Source organism: Rhagoletis pomonella, unplaced genomic scaffold, assembly GCF_013731165.1.
Source record: "Rhagoletis pomonella isolate Grant_MI unplaced genomic scaffold, Rhpom_1.0 Rhpom_scaffold_00004, whole genome shotgun sequence".
In the NCBI taxonomy this organism is placed as follows: Eukaryota; Metazoa; Arthropoda; class Insecta; order Diptera; family Tephritidae; genus Rhagoletis; species Rhagoletis pomonella.
The window spans coordinates 78,592,793-78,611,896 of record NW_023458558.1 but is presented as its reverse complement, the minus strand read 5'-3'; the positions used below and the strand labels follow the sequence as shown (position 1 = coordinate 78,611,896).

At 34.3% G+C, this 19,104-nt stretch overlaps 1 protein-coding gene across 1 annotated transcript in view; it reads left to right on the top strand.

Annotated features, from left to right (window-relative positions):
* Positions 1-18,077, top strand: part of LOC118738340 (homeotic protein Sex combs reduced-like) — a 57,617-nt gene extending 39,540 nt beyond the window's left edge. Inside the window, exons 2-3 of the mRNA XM_036469265.1 lie at positions 8,599-9,619; positions 18,023-18,077. Of these exons, the coding sequence (XP_036325158.1) occupies positions 8,676-9,619; positions 18,023-18,077 (999 nt within the window). The 5' untranslated portion in view covers positions 8,599-8,675. The remainder of the gene's footprint in view (positions 1-8,598; positions 9,620-18,022) is intronic.
* Positions 18,078-19,104: the final 1,027 nt, after the last annotated feature.

Genomic DNA, 19,104 nt, shown 5'->3' with positions numbered 1-19,104 from the left:
ATAATAATAATAATAATAATAATAATAATAATAATAATAATAATAATAATAATAATAATAATAATAATAATAGATAGGCGCTTGTGGCATGCGTCTTGATGTTGTCACGCGAAGGGGAGGGACCTACAGTTTTACTCCGACTCCGAACGGCGATTGCATTTTTATGAGAAGCTATTTTTCATGGCACAAATACACTCGGGGGTTTGCCATTGCCTACCGAAGGGCGAACGCTACTAGAAAACAACTTTGTTTTATGTTGGCATTAGCATATTTAACAATTTTTCCGGTAAGTGGACCAGGGACCTTGAAAACTCTTATTTAAGGTGCGATTTCCTTGAAATTTGGCACATAGGTAGCTTATTGCCTAGATTAGCATTTCGAATAATTATTTCCCTTTGCGTGAATCAGGGACCGATTTGAAAAAATCGTATTATGGTCCGATTTTCTTGAAATTTGACACGTAGGTAGCTTTTTGCCTAGATCGTCATATAAGATAATTTTTTCCGGTAAGTGGACCAGTTACCGATCAATTCGAAACAAGATTCGTTATAGGTATATTTGGTATAGGGTACTTTTTTTCTGATAGCTGGATCAGATACCATTCTATTCGAAAAAATCGTATTTATGGTCCGATTTGCTTTAAATTTGCCAGGAGGTAGCTAATTGCCTGGATTAATATATAAGATACTTTTTCTGATAGATGGACCAGGGACCGATCTATTCGAAAAATCTTATTTATGAACCGATTTGCTTGAAATTCGGTACACAGAATAGAATTTAATGATTGTTTTACAGCTCGAAAAGTGTTTAAGGCGTCGCAAAGCATGCGGGCATCGACTATTTATCTATACTTATTATCTTTACTAATAAAATAAAGACAACTCCCTTCTTTTCATAATAGGTGATCTCGTGAACACCTGCTGCAGGGTTTGCAAGGATGGTTATGGGCTGATAATAATTTCGATATATCGAGGGAGTGTGGCATCTCCCATACTAATGGGATTTTTCATACCGTATACATCTGGAAGTATTTATAGTAGAGTTCTGGAACTTGGTATGGAGATATTTGATCGCTATCAGAAAAAATTTTATTTTGGCTTTTATTTCTTGATGTTGGGTTGAACCGGGCTTGAACCCAGGCCCTGCGTGGTGGTAGCGCGCACTGGTATCCACTACACCACAGCGGTCACCGGTAGCGGCTATACTAGATATTGCAAAAAAGAGCTGCAAGGTGGCGCTGGAGTAGAGTTATTGGCAAAAATCGTCTAGTGAAGTCATTCGGAGTCACCAGGGATCAAAGTCAAACTACCACCATTAAATCAACCACCAGAAGCATTGCGGTCCTTGTTTTACGGCGACTAAACATAATAAAGACAATTCTTGATGCCTACAAATACAATTGTAACAGCCAATTTCACGAAAACAGTTTAAGTGAAAAGTGTTTTTAATTTTTCGAATTTTATATGGAAATTGACAGAAAATAAAAAATCGAACCGGATCATTGTTGCCGCAAGAACTTCTTCACGTACATAACGCTTTCATTAGCTTAATTAATATGGCCTTCTGACGACCACAAAATCAAACGTGAATTGTGGGTGAAAACTTTGGACCAAATGTTTCAAAAAAACATTATATTTACAAAAGTGTTGTTCATGATATATATAATCAAAACCATATAAATTGAGGTTTCAAGCTTTATACAGAATTTGGAAAAATTGGACAAGCTCTCTTCAAAATTTCCAATATTTTTAATTCAAGAAAATTTTTGGCTATCCAGTTTAATAGCACATCAAATTAAAGTGATAATTTAATAATTTTTTTACTGACGAGCTTTTTCGCCTTTTCAATACATATGTATAGCTAAACTCGAATTTTTTATTAACGAAAATGCAAAATACCATTTGCAAAAAAAAAAACAAAAAAGAAAGAAATTTGAGCCAGTTTTTGTACCACAAAATACCAGGTTCAAAATAAACAATAATATTAAAACACTAGGCGAACGCTTGTTTGAGTCCCTCTAGCCATCTATCTATTTATTATTAAGAGGAACTGCAAAAAACAAGTGAATATGTGATTTCAAAAATTGCACCCTTTTCGAAATGAGAAATGTTCATTTGCAGCAATACTGAATGAAATAAAAAGGGGCCGGCTCAATGGAATTAAAGCTGACATATAAGCCACCACTTACAATATTACGCCTATTTGGGACTTCATTACTACGTTACCTATTAGGTTTCCGGCCAGAGAAGAATGGGTTGCAGGACTTCCAGTAGCAGAGCGAGGTATATCCATCTACACTGATAGTTCAAAGATGGAGCAAAAAGCCGGAGCCAGTTTCTGCTCTTATGACCTGAATATCAAACAGTACCGACCGACTGCAGTGTCTTCCATACCTAGTAGTAGGGTTCCAGGAGATAAAGCCACTATATTTTCCTACAGTCAAGCAGCACTCATGGCAATAGGATCTGATATAGTGAAATCGGTTATTGTATTGAAATGTTGCACCACCCTGGCGTCACTGAGCCTAATCAACGTCACTCTATGCCGGGAAGGAGCCGGGTGATTAGATGGCCAGAAACGGCTAAGAGATGCCAATAGAAGAAGCGGATAGCTCTGTACTACCACCGTTTACTGATCACGTAAGAAAGATCTATGAATATACCGTGGCCGCGTTTAATGATTTGTGGAGCACACGGGAAGACTGTGAGATTACAATATTATTATAGCCGCGGCTTAGTAGGAAAAAGACGAGGGACCTACTGAAATTAAATAGGTCTACAGTAAGAGTCATTAATACCAACAAGTATTATCTGCAGAAGCTGCCGTAATGATGATGAGGAAGAGTTAATTGCCCAATTTCTGTGTCGATATCCGGGTCTACAGTCGAAGCGCCTTAGGTGGAACTGATGGATCTGCTCGGCTTCATTACGGATAGTAATTGGTTCAGTAGAATAATGACTTAAAAGTAGAAAGCTCTCTTGGTTAAAGGTACGTGTCTCCTCTTGACACTCGCTTGAAGAGGGCATTCAAAATAGGAAATTCTGTCTCCAAGTATGAAATATCCCATACACGCTCTCCTAACCTAACCAAACCTGTGACCTTTTCAAAGATATTTCGGCACACCCAATGGCGCGAACGGTAGAATTCATAATGCTTAATAAATACAGAGAAGCATTTAGAATTCATTAATATGATAAAATGTATTTATTAAATTATACAAGATGCCCTCTTTTCGGATTTGCATATTTAATTAAAAAATTAAAATTCTTAAAGAAGTTAGAATAACTCTTTTTAACAATCTCAAGAATTTAAAAAGATTTTCTCAAAAAAGAAAAGATCTCGCTGTATAAAACATAGATATTCCTTATGAGATAAGAAAGCTGTTTCGTTGGTATTTTATATTGTAGTCGTATTATACTTTATCTCTCAAGAACTCAGTCAGCGGGTAAAAGTGTTGGCAAAATGTATGAATGGGAAATTTAAAGTTATTACAATTTTGAAGAACGTGCACGATATGCCTAAGATGCATGCAATGTTTTGGCGCCATAAACGCTTTTATTAAAGCAAATTTTTGGTTGCCTTAGTAATAACCCATTGCCTTCTACCATGAGGTCGCAATTAAACACAAGCAGCCTCCCCTTTGTTTGCCTGATATTTATATACATATATCTATAATTAAAATCATACATATAAAACACCTCTTCTTGTCCTTAGTTAGTTGTGAAACCTTAAAATAGGGACTCACTTTTTTGTGGTTTTGACCACCAGTACTTGCAACCGGGATTTTCATAAAAGAGCTTCCTGCTCAGCATTGAACCTCGTGCATATTCAAGGTTGTCACATCTGAAAAATACTTAACTTTTTACCGCAAAAGATATTTTTTATGCACTTAAGTATTCCGTTTCGCCAATTATAAATGTTTAATATCAAATATACCAAAAAACACAAAGAAAAATGTGAAAATAAATATTGACTTTTTTTGTGAATACAGACACAGGCATACTAACATAACACATACATACATACATAATTATAAGTCCTTAAAAACGTTTAAAGCCTCAAATTGATTCGTTCACTTCCAAATCCACTTGCTAAACTAAATATTTTATTTCTTTTGAACGTTATATATTTTATCTTTATCACCCTTACTGACCTTATCTACTTTGAAAACAATTACGTAATTGAAGAGAACATTGGAAATATTAGCGGGTCAAAAACCTATTACCAAATAAACGAAGTTGCTGCTTTCATCTTGCCAGTAACCGAAACAATTTAGCCAAACACCAATTCAGTCACGGAGCGGAAACCCTTCTTTCAGTATGTTTGTTGTGCATTGAAGTTTTTGCCATAGGTACACACTTTTGTATATATTTAGTATTCGACCATATTGATTTTGGTTTACCTCCACAGCAATTATTTGGTTAAAAATGCCGCACACAGCTACAGTTCACAGGCATTACTCTTCTTCTTTTCGGCCATGTTGAAGCCGTACGTAGTACTTTGCGCAAACACTGTCAAAGCCACATTCATGTGCAAATCCTACTTTTGAGCGAGAGTATACTAGCGGTCATGTAGCTGTCTGCCACTCCCCTTTCCTTGTTTCTGGTTGTGCTTAAACTTCTTTTTCCTACATAAATCGATAAGGCTAACTTGCTTCAGCGTGTTTTTGTTTTTCACTTATTCCCTGAATCCGGGTTGAATGGTTTCTGCCACAAGCTGATCGTAAGTATAAGATGAAGTTTAATTCTTTTACTTCCCATTGAGCTTCGTTATTTTGAATGCATACACCGAAAAAAACTTTTACTTCAAAAAATATATATTTTTTTAAATTTAGCTTTGTTCCATTTCTTTCACTATCTAATTGAATTACGTTGTTAGAAAATTCACAAATGTGTAGTGCGAAATTGGGCAAAATTATGCTCCATTAAATCAAAATAAATCTTTGAAATCAGATGTTTTATAGAACAAAATTTGAATTCAGAAAATAATGGATGTCAAAAGCATCATTTTGACTAAAATATTAAATAATATGAGATGTACATGTTTAACACTTTTAAGACGTGAACAATAAAATATCCGCAAATATTATTTTACTTTCAAATGGCACTGTAGGAAAAATCTTAAGTTTTGAAATACCATAAAAAACGCCAAGACACGACATAAACTTTAGTTTGGGTCGTAGATAACCTATTTGTTACAGTTTTTCTAGATCAGGTCATTTTCGAAAGATGTTTTTTAAGTTTGCATTGGGGTATTCCAACGTGACGGGTGGGACATTTAGACTCGTTTTTGCTCAAGCTTTAAGAAATTTTGCTTTAATCATTAATTTTACCAGTTTCAAATTGAATTTCGTATATATTGATAAAGTATAAGACTTCATGATGTAATTTACCCAGAAAATTTACATTTTCCAAGAGTGACGGGTGGGATGACACCCGCTTCTCTGAGTTGTTGGATTCGTATCCCAATTTTAGACAAACTATAAATATTTCGTTCGTAGCGGTTTTATGGAATGTTCAAAGTAGAATATTAAGGTCAATTTTATGTTTTCATGGAATTTTTAAATTTTAACACAATTTATGTAATTTATTTATTTTCCCTGTGATGTCGTCTTCGCTGGAATGACCCCATTGTGATTCAAAAAACAGGGAAAAAATTTAAAATAACAATTTGTATGCCACTATTTTCAAGCTACCAACGAAGAAAATCAATGGGTAAATAAAGTTGTAAATCGTGAAATGAAAATGCCCAAACATTTATTTATTTATTATTATTATTATTTTTTTAAATATGAGCAAGAGCGTTACTCATACTCCATGTACGAGTATGATCTTTCATTTCACCATTCCCAATTTTATTTATCTATGGACTTTCTTCGTTAGTATTTTATCTTTTTTGTAAAAGAGAAGGCTTTATTACAAATGGAAATGTCTTGGGAAAATTACCTCATCTAAATAGAAAATCGTATACAGATCCGTAATCTATTTAACTACGACCCAAAATTAAGTTTACGTGTCCCGGCTTTTTTTGTAATATTTTTAATAAGTATCTAGTTTATCGCCCTTACGTTAGCTAAGATCACTGGTTGGTTTAGGGATTGCAGACCGCTCACTGTTTACCATTTATTAAGTATAAATAATAGGTCAATGAAAAGCTATGTTGATCTCAAAGTGTAATCTAGATTGAGCTCATGTTGTCAAAATTGCTCTCTAAAGTTAGTTTAAGTCTATCCACTTTTCTTTCTCAGTTCCTTCTTCTCAGTATAAAATATGAAGATCCTCTGACTGTAAGTTCAGCAGGTGCTATTAAATCCACAATCCCATAAAAATCATGTCCATAATCCGACCTTTTTTAATATATTATAGAAGCTTTTTAGCATTCGTATATAGGAAAACCACCCTAAGGAAACATGATATGAAAGCAAGTGCATTAGCCCTACTCTGTGTTTCTTAATCAAACTGAATTCAAAAAGTAGGACACTTATCTGTCACCTTAAGTATTTTCTTATCAATGGTTTAGAATAATATTATAGACAGATCCCAACAAAAAACTAAAACACTCCTAACAACTTTCAATGGGCAGATTTGCTAGAATTAATTGAATTACAGCATTTAAGCAGTTAATCCTCAGCAACCCCATTTGTTGCTGATCAGTTGCGAACAACGTTAATGCAACTTTTAATGTAAAGTTTTGTTCCATACAAATCTAAGATAGTTTCTCTGTTGTCACCATTATTGACGTGTGATTTGTAAATAATTTCACAATTTTCACCGCCTATTATAACCATTTACACTTTTTTATAAAACCCTGCTTCTTCGCAGTGTCAACTATGTGCCAAGTACTAAATTTCTGACAATGCCACCGGCATAAATTGCTCGCTGGCTCCAAATTATAGGTTTTCCTTCAATAACGGAGCCCGGCTATTGTAACAAAAGCGAAACAAGAAGTAAAATAAAAAATTGGCACAGCAGGTTTCACCCCTTCCCACTATCAACATAGCAGAAAAGTCTTCACCACAATTTGGTTGGCTCTTCAGTGGCTGCTGTTCCGATGAGTGTACATTAGGGTGGTCCAAAAATGCGTGAGAAAAAGTGAAGCCGAAATTTGTATATTCTCACCCCCAAGGATTGTTCTATACCGAAAAAATATACCCCCATTTTGTTATTATGAAATCAAAAAGTATTTAGACGTCGGTCACAGCGCTCAAAGTTTTCCATGTATTTTATATGGGGATAAAACACTTTTCGAAGAAATGGTATACAGTTCTTGAAAATCAATATTTTCGATCTGAAAAGTCTGTTTCTCTTCAAGAAATTTCCAATAATAATACTATATTTTATAGGTCCGCCAACACCCTCAGAAATAGCCAGGAAATGCAATGGGGGATAAATAAAAAATTCTTAGCATTAAGAAATGGTTAAATAAACAATTGGGTATTGTTGTTGGAAGTCTCCTGAAGCCAACCAGAGTTTTTTGATCGAAAAATATTGATTTTCAAGAATTCCATAGCATTTCTACGAAAAGTTATTTTTCCCCATATAAAATACATGGAAAACTTTGAGCGCTTTGAGCGACCTGTAAATATTTTTTGATTTCAAAATACGAAAATAGGGGTATATTTTTCTTGATATAGAAAAAACCTAGGGGGTGAGAGCATTAAAATTCCGATTTTACTTATTTTGGAACACCCTGGTGTACATACATATGTATGTATGTAGATTAATATGTATGTACGCGAGTAAGATAATTTTGGCCGATGTTTTACATTCACTTTTCCACAACATCAAGCTGTGAGCCGAGTAGAAAATGTTACCATTATATGAATTATATACATACTTGTCTGCAAAAAACTGCTTGTGTGTTTCTTGTTTTAGGTAAATTGGTTAGATATTACGCGTCGTTGTTCTTGTTGGTTTTCTTTATTATCGTTTTTGCTGCCAACAGGTACAACGAAAGTCTGTTTCTTGTTTTTTCTCTCTTTAGCGAATATGTAATTCAATGCAGTTGCAGGCACGTAACAATCATCAACACAGCTCGCAAGGAGCTATCGATACAAGTCTTCGCATACTAACAAACTCAGTTCCGCCACCTAACCCCACGTTGACCGTGGTCGAACATTCACGAGCCAATTTCTGCCACAACCGGTCAAACTAATAGCTATGCTTAATATATATTTACGCTTTACCATGCTCAGCGGTTAATTCAATTGTTTGCCGACAGTTCCTGAAAGTCGAAAGGTAGTTGAGGAGTTTAACCTCCACATAATAAGGTAAATCTTTGTTATTCACAAGTGATCTTTGAAATGTACTCGAAGGCATTCACTATTTAGTCAATATAGATAATATACACGCATTTTAACAAACTATGTGATATTTTTCATAAGACAATAATCAGTTGATGTACGCCTAGTACAGACATTGCTCCCAGGCTATGAGTAGCGTGAGGGGTTGTGTATTTTGTGTTCTGTTATGTTCGTGCTTATGTGTAGGAACCATATTTAAGGAATTTCTTAGAAAATTTTTTCTTAAACTGTAGTCTAAATACATACATATTTAAGTATTAAAAGTATAGACATTTTTTTTGTTTTTATAATTTCAGTCACTGAAAAGCTGCGCACATACCTAAGCCAATCGCAAAATCGCGTGAATATCTCACCGCTCAACTCAGTGGACAACATGGATCCCGACTGTTTTGCAATGTCTTCTTATCAGTTTGTGAATTCGCTAGCTTCTTGCTATCCACAACAAATGAACCAGCAGCAAAATCATGTGGGGACTCCAAGCGGAGGGACTAACACCACCACTAGCAATGGAGGTCCAGGTGCGGGCGGTGGAGGCAGTGGTTCCGGCGGACAGGGCAGCTCAGGTCCCGGCACACCCGGTGGAAATGATTATTTCCCTACCGCCGCTGCTTATTCTCCTAATCTGTATCCCAACACACCGCAGGCGCACTATGCCAATCAATCGGCCTACAGCTTAGGTGGATCGGGCGGTGGTACCCAACAGAATCCTGACATGGTGGATTACACTCAGTTGCAGCCGCAACGTCTGCTGCTACAACAGCAGCAGCAGCACGCCCACGCGACGGCGCAACATACCGCTCAACAACAGCAACAGCCACATCCGCAGCAACAACACCCGCAACAACAACCGACGCCACAACAAACTAACATTAGTTGTAAATACGCCAATGATCCCTCAACGCCTACCGGTAACAATAACAACACTAACGCCAGTAACAACAACACTAACACGCAATCTCTAGCCAGTCCCCAAGATTTGTCGACGCGAGAGATCTCACCGAAATTGTCACCCACTTCAGTGGTGGAGAGTGTGGCAAGATCGCTGAATAAAGGCGTGCTGGGTGGCAATCTAGTGGTGGCGGCAGCTGCCGCGAACGTAACCAACAATCACGGCGGTGGTGGTGGTGGAGTCGGTAGCGCTGGCGTGAATGTTAACGTTAGCGTAAATGTGCCAATGCACAGTCCCGGCGGTGGCGACTCCGACTCGGAAAGTGATAGCGGCAATGAGGCTGGCAGTAGCCAAAATAGTGGCAACTGTAAGAAGAATCCGCCACAGATATATCCGTGGATGAAGCGAGTACATTTAGGACAAAGTAAGTTTCACAATTATTTCCTTAAAATAACCAAATATGTATGTATATTACATGTACTTATGTATGTATATGGAATCATTTTTCATTAGAAAATGGTTTATTAAATAGATGCAATTCAACATGATAATTAAATAGTATGTATGTAATTGAAGTAATTGAAAAATACCAAAATGTTTCTTTGCTTGTTTACACAAAAAACATTGAGCAGATAAATTAATTTGATGAAATATGGGGTTTCAACAACTATCTAATCGCCTTTACACCCATGCCACCCTTGCACCTAAGTATTTGTCTGCAATACTCAGATCCAATAAATCATATAAACACTAGCTAAAATTTTTTATCAATTCTACAGACATCTCGTAGTCTATAGTTCACTTTATAAGCATATAAATTAATTATACTATATAACTCGTGCCCCTAAATTTCAACGCAGCATAATGTCAAAATAAATAAACAAACCATTCATGACACTTGCACTTTCTCGTACATCGAATTCTCAAAAGCGTGTAGCGAAGTGCTAGGCGACGCGCTGCGGGAAAGTTCACCTCTCGTAATAACTCACTTTCCACATGTATTTTCACCCACCCACAAACAATTATATACAAGTACAACTCTTGAATACGCAATGTATTTAATATTTAAGTACATGCATATGTATGTATGGATGTATATACATATGTGTACTCGTCCGCTCCCAATAGCCATTCGCACATGCATACATACAGTGGTGGAAAAATAAATAGGGACGCGACATTTTAACTAAACCATATAAACTCATATATCAAACTTTGTGCAAAAATTATAAAAATTCTGCAAATTTGCAAATAAATTCTCAACTTTTTAATCAGATTTTGCATATAGCCCATTAAATTCTAGTATAGGGTCATTCCAGCAAAGACGACACCTCAGGTAAACAAATAAATTACATAAATTGTGTTTAAATCTACAAAAACAGTAAAGCAGGTAGAATAGTTTAGAAATAGATTTTCATCGATTTACTTTTCACTATTTTCTCTATTTTATTGTTATAAATGCATATATATAATATTTTTGCATCAAGTTTTCAAGGCATTTCTCATGTACTAAAGGTGACAATGCAAAGTATAATTATCCAAAAAGAGAGAACAATTCATTAACTTTAAAATGGTTATTAGAAAAATACACATATTGTGAGAAGTTATACGATTTCAAAAAAATGCTTATTGGATGTCCCTCCCGTCACAGCAAAATATATATTCTTTTTACGTAACACACAAATTCTTAAGTTTCCCATTGTTAAATGTTTATAAAAAATATTCACATCAAACCAGTGTTCATTTTACTCACGAACTGTGTCCTCAAAGGTGACTCGTCCTACCCGTCACAAAATGTTGTCCCACCCGTCACAAGCTAAAATAGGTTTTTTTTTATTTTAAAATATAATAATGCCATTAAAGGATAAAGTGGTACTTAACATTATACTAACTACATTCGAGAAAGCCGCTATGAACGAAATATTTATAGTTTGTCTAGAATTGAAAAACGAATTCAACAATTCAGGAAAGCGAGTTTCATCGTTGTCCCACCCGTCACGCTTGGAAAATGTTAAATTTCTGTGTAAATTATATAATTAAATTGTATACTTTACAGTTTCGTAATAAACTGATATCTGATTTCAAGTGTTAACAGTTTGACACTTGTCAAATCAATAGAGTTTACTTAAAGTTCGAGCAAAACGGAGTTAAAATGTCTCACACGTCACTTTGAAATACCTCTGCAAGTTTGAAGTTCCTAACAAATAAAAATTTTTGACAATTTTTGTCTGACTGTATTACGCATTTTTCCACCACAATCGAACATAATAGGTTGGTTCCACAAGCTACTTGTAGAAAAACTCGAGCAAAGTTCAAACTGTCAGCGTATATCAAATAAACTCTAAAAGTGACTTCGAGTAGCTTGTGGAACAAACCTAATATGTACATACCTGTATAATTTTTATAGAAGAAAATGAAAAAATTGCCAAACATCAACGCGATTTTTTAGTTTGAAAGCTTACTCGTTATTATACTATAAAACTGCATACACTTAGAAAAAATAACAAGATTTTACCAAACAGAGTCATCCTTGGTTTTTCCATGTTAGCGATTTAAAAATTTTGAACAGAAAAAGCATTTTTTAATGAAATTTAAACATACGTTTGTTTGATCGAACCCAGAGTGGTGTGTTTAGATATATTCAGTTCAGCTTGCTAATAAAATTCCACATTCCGCCGTTATGTAACTTGTGAAAAATTTATTTGACCGCCCACAGAATGGTATTGTCTAGAAATGTTTATAGAGAATGAGTTAACATTTGAAAGCACACTCACATGTTGCGGCTGTAAGTGAGTGCACAGAGATGCTTCTTACTATTACTTGCTGCTAGGAGTGTCCTGGTTCAAATCCGAGTAGGCAGAACATATAGTTTTTAATTGTTTTCCGGTCTTTCTTAATTCTGTCGAGTGCAGAACGAAATCGTATTCAAACGAAAAAATCTCCAAAAATAAATCTGTTTAAAGTAAACAAAAGGTCGTTTGGGGCAAAATCATATGTGTTTCAGCTGCTGAAGTCTAGAAAAAAGAAGTCTGATGAGGAGATATGGTGATATTCGAAACAGCAGCTATAACTTCTACCGCTTAGACTTTGTTGCTTTTTCAATTTTTCCTAATAAACAATCGTGGTACAAAGCTCAATGAAAATATTAAGGATATGATTTATTTTTTCTCACTGTACTCAAAAAAATTTTGGAAACTCTTATTTATATCATAGGTTTTGTTAGATAATGAGCCATACTTTTATTCAAAAGTAATAATAAGTAATAAATAACAAAAGAAAAATAGGCAAAATATGTGCAAATGTTGCGTCACTATTTATTTTTCTATCACTGTACATATGTACGTACATACATACATACATATGTATACGCTCAAACCCACTCAAACAAATCCTGATGCCAAGAAATTTAGAAATTCACCGATACCAATCCAATAGAGTGCCAATGTCGATCCCCACTTATGTATGTACGTGCATAATACATACATATCGTTACCTTAATATAGAAAAGCCCTATCTCATATTTTTGTTCCTTCAAATAAAGTTTGTAAAAAGCAAAGTTCTACAATTGTGAATTTCGTCGAGGTACTGATTGTTATTAAACATAAACAATTTCTATTAGATAATTGTGAGCTATTTGACAGATTTTGTTTAAATCTAAATTCGAAATGAAAATGAGTTATTGCCTTTCTATATTAAGGTTAACTATATGGGAAAATCTCAAAAACAGGTAACCTTTGTGTTGTTTAGCTTTATTTTCACTGTTGTAAACTAAATCAAGCTGGTTGCTTTTGGATATACATAATTCATTGACGCATACTTGAAGCCTCAAAAAAAAAATTGGATCAATTTGCTGCATAACTTTTGAAATACCGGTGTTTAAATTTAAAAAAAAATTATGAAAACAATTGAATTTTTTATGTAATTTTTAAGTGGGGCAAAATTAATTATGTCATAACTTTTTAAGCACACCATATTCTGATTTGAAATTAAATGGGCATTTAGCACTTAAATGTACACTTCATATGTAGTAGGTAAGAAAAGTGTGCATTAAAAAATAACGAAATGGCAAGTAACTCAAAGTCTGTAGCTCCACATTTCACGATTTTCAAAATTTTCGGTTTATTGCGTATAGGTTTTGAAGCATTTAATTTTAAGAACTTTTTAAGTATGTATTGTATTCTACAAACAATTACGAATAATTTGATACCTTAGCTAGGGGTGTGCTTTCAGAATAAACTAACTTTTAAGGATAAAATATTCTGCGTTCTTGAGCGTAATTTTTATTTCAAAAACACCTTAATTGAAGGCACATTTGGAAAATACGTCGAAACGATCTAAATCTTTCTATAACTGCTATTCCTTATAAAATTACATATACCTGCAAAATGCTTCAAAAAATTTGTCTCTAGAAGTGTGTAAAAACCCTGATTTACTACTTTTAATGATGCTCCTTCTTTTAGTCGGAATATTTCGACAGTGGTATCAAAGCAACTTTTTTTCAACAAATGTTCTGATAGTTGCTCTTACTTAATTGGAGCCTTCTAAATTCAATGGCGTCCTCAGTTTTACCCTATTGGCTCCACTTTTCGAGATAGCGGTACTTGAAACTTTGCTTAAATTTTAACTATTTTATAAAAAAAGTCCCGAGTTTTAAAGATATTTTACTAAAATTTTGCACATAACCGTTTTTTAATATTACCTTAACTATTCCATAAAATCATCGAAATCGGTTCACTAAAACATCTAGCTCCCATACAACTGATTGATCAGAGACGTTGTTTTGCATTATAACTCCTCCAATTAAAGAGGTTAAAATTTAGTATAGGTTCAATTTAACATACAATTTATTATTCAGATATGAAGTTAGAGTTATAGCGCAAAAACACATATCTGAGTAATCAGTTGTATTGGAGCTATATGTTAATGTGAGCCTATTTCGATATTTTTAAGAAATAATTAAGGTAATTTTAAAAGAACTGTTATGTGCAAAATTTTAGTAAAATAACTTCAAAACTGAGGGAGTTATTTATAAAATAGTTAAAATTTAATCAAATTTTCAAGTACCTTTATCTCGAAAACCGGAGCCAATCTGGTAAAACGGGGCATGCGATTGCATTTAGAACGTCCCAATTAAGTGAGTTCAACTTTCAAAATCTTTGCTCAAAGTTTACAACTTGAAAAGCGTAATTTGAACCCAGCTTATTCTTTTGTTTTCTATTTCATGTTTATTCCTCGTCTAACTTTTGAAGTACTTGATGAAAATGAATTACACTTATATTAATCGACTTACTAAGATATAACGACTAAAATGATATATAAAACATAGGTGTGCGCACAAATTTAAAAATTAAAATTTTTATTTTGAAAGTGTAGCTATTTTTTAGATTTTCCCATATACATATCGTCGTTTAAAGTACAAAACCGCGTATCGTGATTCTGCAAAACCGCGTAACTGACATTGGCTGCCAAAATTTGGATTTCCTCACACAAGCTCTTGGCTCAATCCTTATCCATTCGTCCTGAAATATACTAGGCAGATATGCGATTGCTTTAAAAAAAGAGAATAATTTTGAAATATGAGTGTTTTTACGCTCTAGAAAATAATTTCTACAACTTCACATACGCGGTTTTGCATTTTGCTGATACGCGGTTTTGCATTTTGTTGATACGCGGTTTTGCACTTTAAACGACGATATGTAAGTACTAGCGTGGGTCGAAAATCCGCGTTTTTGGAATTTTGATTGGTAATAGCAAAAATATGGTTCAAAGTTTAAGTGGTAAAAAAAATGTTCTTGGCTTATTTCGGTCCTCTACAAAAATGGTCCATATACCTACGGTGACCATCCGTCCTTTATTTTAAAGGACAGTCCTTTATTTGAACCCCCTGTCCTTTATAATTTTTTTCAAAATAAAGGACGCCTTTTGTCCTTTATTTCTTAAACTGTCCTTTAAATCGGCTCTGCGTTTTTCAGAGTTGATACATTTTTAAACGCAGAATATGAAAAATAAAAATGCCCCTTATAAAATATAATGAAAACCTTCGCCAGTTTGTTTCGCACCCCACTTAAGGGTGTCTGTTTAATCGGTAATCTTTGTACAATCTATAAAGCACAGGAAAAGTTGTGCCCAGGATCGTGTTGTACGCTGAGTTTCCAGTTCCACTGAAAGAGAACAATAAACCCCCTACTGCACAGTGGTTCAAAACTGGCATTTAGTGTTCGTAATTCACTGGAGCCTTCATTTTTCACTTAATATGATTAATTTTTATTTTTTATGAAAGCTTACGATATTTGCAAGAGACCAGTTGAGCCTGATTTCTGAACATTTGTTTGATTATGTTAAATTTTTTAGTGCAAAATTCAGATAAAGTAGCAATTTTGAAGAAAATGTATTCTCCTGTTCCAGTTAATAAATGATACATAAAAAAGACTAGTTCAAAACAATTGTATGGTTCTCCCAAAACAAAAAAAAATACATAAAAAAAAAATTTGAAAATGTTATAAAAAAATGTTCACCAAAATAAATATTTTTTTGGTTTTTAGTAAAAATTGGTGGAAAATAAAGGCTCCAGTGGATGTTCAATGTTCATAGAATTCCAATTTTGTACCACTGTGTGATGGCTTCGTCGTGCAGTATGAATTATGATAAACGCATTTTGGTAGCAAAGGATGGCGAAGTCCTTGGAAAGGATTTGGCTTAATTTTTCGCTACATCAGGGGAACTTGTACAGTTAAATAATATAATTAACTGGTAAATATTTGATTTAAATTACGATATGGGTAAGGTACTTTTATCATACAAGTTGTATGTACGTATTCCCAAATCATTTTGAAAAAAAAAAGTCCTTTATTTTACGTTAGTTAATATGGTCACCGTACATATACCAAATGATGTAGAACTAATACTTTCGAAATAATTGCAATTTTAGTAGAAAAAAATGTGTTTGTTAATTAATTTATTAATTTTTATTTCTGACCACATTGAACTTTGATGGACTTGGGCGAGCCTAAGATATTGACCAAAAATTTTAATCTTGCACACAGATTTTTGTTAGAGAATAATAAACCATATTTTTGCTATAACTAATCAAAATTCTAAAAAAGCGGATTTTCGGCCCACGCTAGTAAGTACATAGGTACAGCAATGTTCATAGCAAATTAATTCTATTTCATTTAGTTTTAAAAGATATAGGCAATCGAATAAAGAAAAAAATTATAAACAATTTTTCTTCTTGTCAAAAAAGCTTCGCGATTGCTCCTCTTTCCTCACGATTCTTGTAAACTTTTTAGCTTGTTGACTCGTTTACAATTCGCTCACAGCTGCTACAATGCATGACCTATTGACAGACATTGGGCAGGAACTCTCGCTTATATCTACGCATAAGTAGCTACCCTGCGAAAAATGGGACTAATCCGGGATGACTCCGGGAGCAATCGCAAAGGAGCATGCGACTAATACCACTTTTGATCTCTTTATATGGAATGAACTGATCGCTTTTGTTCGAGCATGTCCTATGAAGAGACTAATTGTTCACCTTTATACCCCAACGGGTATAAAAAGCGACTAGTCACTTTTAAAAAATAAAAATAAAAATTTGAGCCAGCTGAGATTCGAACCGGGATGCCCAGTTTTGTTAGGCGAATACTCTATCTGTGTGCCAACGCCGCACATGAAATTTCATTGACTAAGTGCGTACATATCATTAAATCGTTGATAGTACCCGTTAGTGATCTCCAATTATACCCATAAGAAATGAGTCGAGACTAATTGACCTCCATTAGTACCCGTATGAGACTAGTTGGGACTAATTAATGCCCAATTGTACCCGATTGAGAGTAATATCGGAATACTCTCTTTAGAGATTAGTCGCCCAATTTTTTGCAGGGTAGTATACACATATGTATGTACACGTATGTATGTATGTAAAGTAGACTAAAGGAGAATAAAGTAGCGAGGCTGATATAAAAATATACACTTGTGGTCAGCTGATTAAGTCAAGTGACATTTTGACTAGTTTTGGCTATTTTTCTTTATATGTTTAATGTTTATATTTTTTTTATAAAAGTTTAGCACTACACCTAACCAGCGCCACATAAATTCACATTTCACTTTTCGTACAAATACCATCAAAATTCAACAAACTTTAACATTCGCACCCAATACCCTTATGGTCAGCTGATTAAGTCAAGTGACATTTTGACTAGTTTTGGCTGTTTTGAAAAATTGCACCCAAAAATTTTAAACTTATTCAGAATTTTTAGAAATTTCGAGTATGCAGTTTTGTAGCTCATTAAATTTTAGTAGGTTAAAGTACAATTTTGAAGACGCTAGAAAATCGCGTTGATTTTTAATAGTTTTTTTTTTGCTAATGGTGCTTGGCATTTTCTCCCATACAAACGAAATTGTCGAGCATACTTTATATGGAAGAAAATGCACACCACCATCCACCAAAAAAATTATTAAAAACCAACGCGATTTTCTAGCGTTTTGAAATTTGCACTTTGACGTACTAAAATTTAATGGGCTACAAAACTGCATACCCAAAATTTTTAAAAATTCTGAATAAGTTTAAAATTTTTAGGTGCAATTTTTCAAGTTCGTTGAATTTTCATAATTTGGGGGGCATACTTGCGGTCTGTGTGAAAATGTTGTATGTTTACACTTCTGTTTGTTGACTTTTATAAACATTAAATAAACAAAAGAAAAATAGCCAAAAATAGCCAAAACTAGTCAAAATGTCACTTGACTTAATCAGCTGACCATAAGGGTACATACATACACACATATATGTATGTATACATATGTATGTAAGTGGAACAAAAGCTAGACAGATCGACGATTGATAATACTTTTTCGCTTGTCCTAACTATAAATATGAACGTCTGAATCCGTGGACATTTGAAAGAAAAACTTGTGTGATTTTAAAAGTTTTTGTGTATTTTATACACAAAAATAACACACTTTCAATAACTTTATATTTCTAATAAACATCTTAAACTACAGTTACAGTAAGTCAAACGTTTAAATATGCCGGATATCGATATAAGTTATTCTTTCAAGTAACCACAGAAAAGATAGCTGCAATTTCTACAACAACACACTCTTATATGAATATATTTTGCAGGAAAAATGATCCTCTTACAGTAAGAGTGTAAAGTACTTTATTGCCGCTTCACTCGTCTTTTCGTGAAAGTCTCTTTTATAAGAACTCGCATTGATTGTGACATAAGCACTCCGCCAAAGAGAAAAAGACTTAGTTCGGTTACATAAAAATGTAAATACCTTAGAAACCAAACCATTTTTTTAAGGAACTCTGGAAAAGTCAAACCTCACGTATTTATGTATTACTTATACATATTTGCATATCCCAAAAAACTTCCATTTTTGTCGCGTCCGTACCGTTTTTGATTTTCTTGTATCTTTGTACCTAACTGTTTATACCTATTTCCGAAAATTTTTGTTGAATATAGCACCTTCCCAGTGCCTTGTAGCAGTTGTGATATGCATACGATTTTTCAGTTTCCTTTCTATTTTAAGACTAGTTACGCATGCGAATGTCGCGTCCGTAACCCAGGATATGCCCATATGTATGTGAATAACTCAGTGTGAGGGCAGGACCAGGATGAATGTATTTGCATAAAAATTTATTAAAGCAAAAATGTTTTGGGTTGCGTCGGAGCCAATGATAACCATCAGATACCACCTCTGCATGGTTGTAAGTCATGCAGAGTCCCCACGGCTTGTAGCGCTGTTCCTTTGCCGCTTAAACTCTGTAAGAGTTTTTGGGGGTGTGCGTCAAGCGGAGTGTTGAGCACTTTTAAGCTCAAAAATTAGGTAGGCGCTGGGGCCAATGGTAGCTCTTGTACCACCTCTGTAAGCCGAAGGCAATACAGAGCCCCGTGAGACAACTTCG